We start from the raw sequence: 538 nt of genomic DNA, 5'->3' as shown, positions 1-538 counted from the left end.
AAAAAAATTCTCTGTGCATAACTTTCGTAAGTCTCCCTTTTTGATTAATTTTATTTTTTTTTTTTTGTTTTCCCTTTATTATAATATTTTTGGTGTTTTTTTGTAAATAAATTACCATTTTACTTCTGGGGTTGAAAATTTTTTCCCTTTCATAATAAACCACACCTCCCACATTTAAATTTTTTTTAAACCACCTTTACTTCCCACAAAACCCTATCCCGTATTTCGTACTAACCCCCTTATTTCGGGCCCTTAAGGCACCTATGAAACCCCTTTTACTCACCCCGTTCGCTTTCTCTGAAAACGCCCTTGAGGGGACACTTTGAAGGACACCATCTCACCACGCCCTTTGCCGTTGCTTGAGTACACGACGGCTGTGAAGGTCATCCCATGTTGCAGGCCGCCCACCACGAACCTCGGCACCTGCAGGAGTTGAGGGAAGAAAGGGGAGGGTGTGTTAGGAGGCCTTTTGTTTGTCTAAAGTCTCTCAGATGGTTTCGTTACGGAATGGCACTAATGTAAACTAGAATTTGACATG

The 538-nt window shown here is 41.1% G+C and overlaps 1 protein-coding gene across 1 annotated transcript in view; it reads right to left on the bottom strand.

The window, feature by feature from the left end:
• Nucleotides 1-538, bottom strand: part of LOC119592881 (protein turtle homolog B-like) — a gene marked incomplete at its 3' end in the record, with an annotated part of 32,862 nt that overhangs the window by 6,224 nt on the left and 26,100 nt on the right. The window contains 1 exon segment of the mRNA XM_037941775.1: nt 284-423. Within this exon segment, the coding sequence (XP_037797703.1) occupies nt 284-423 (140 nt within the window).

This window comes from Penaeus monodon, chromosome 31 (assembly GCF_015228065.2).
Source record: "Penaeus monodon isolate SGIC_2016 chromosome 31, NSTDA_Pmon_1, whole genome shotgun sequence".
NCBI lineage: Eukaryota > Metazoa > Arthropoda > Malacostraca > Decapoda > Penaeidae > Penaeus > Penaeus monodon.
The sequence above is the reverse complement of the archived record's forward strand: the minus strand, read 5'-3'. Positions and strand labels throughout refer to the sequence as shown.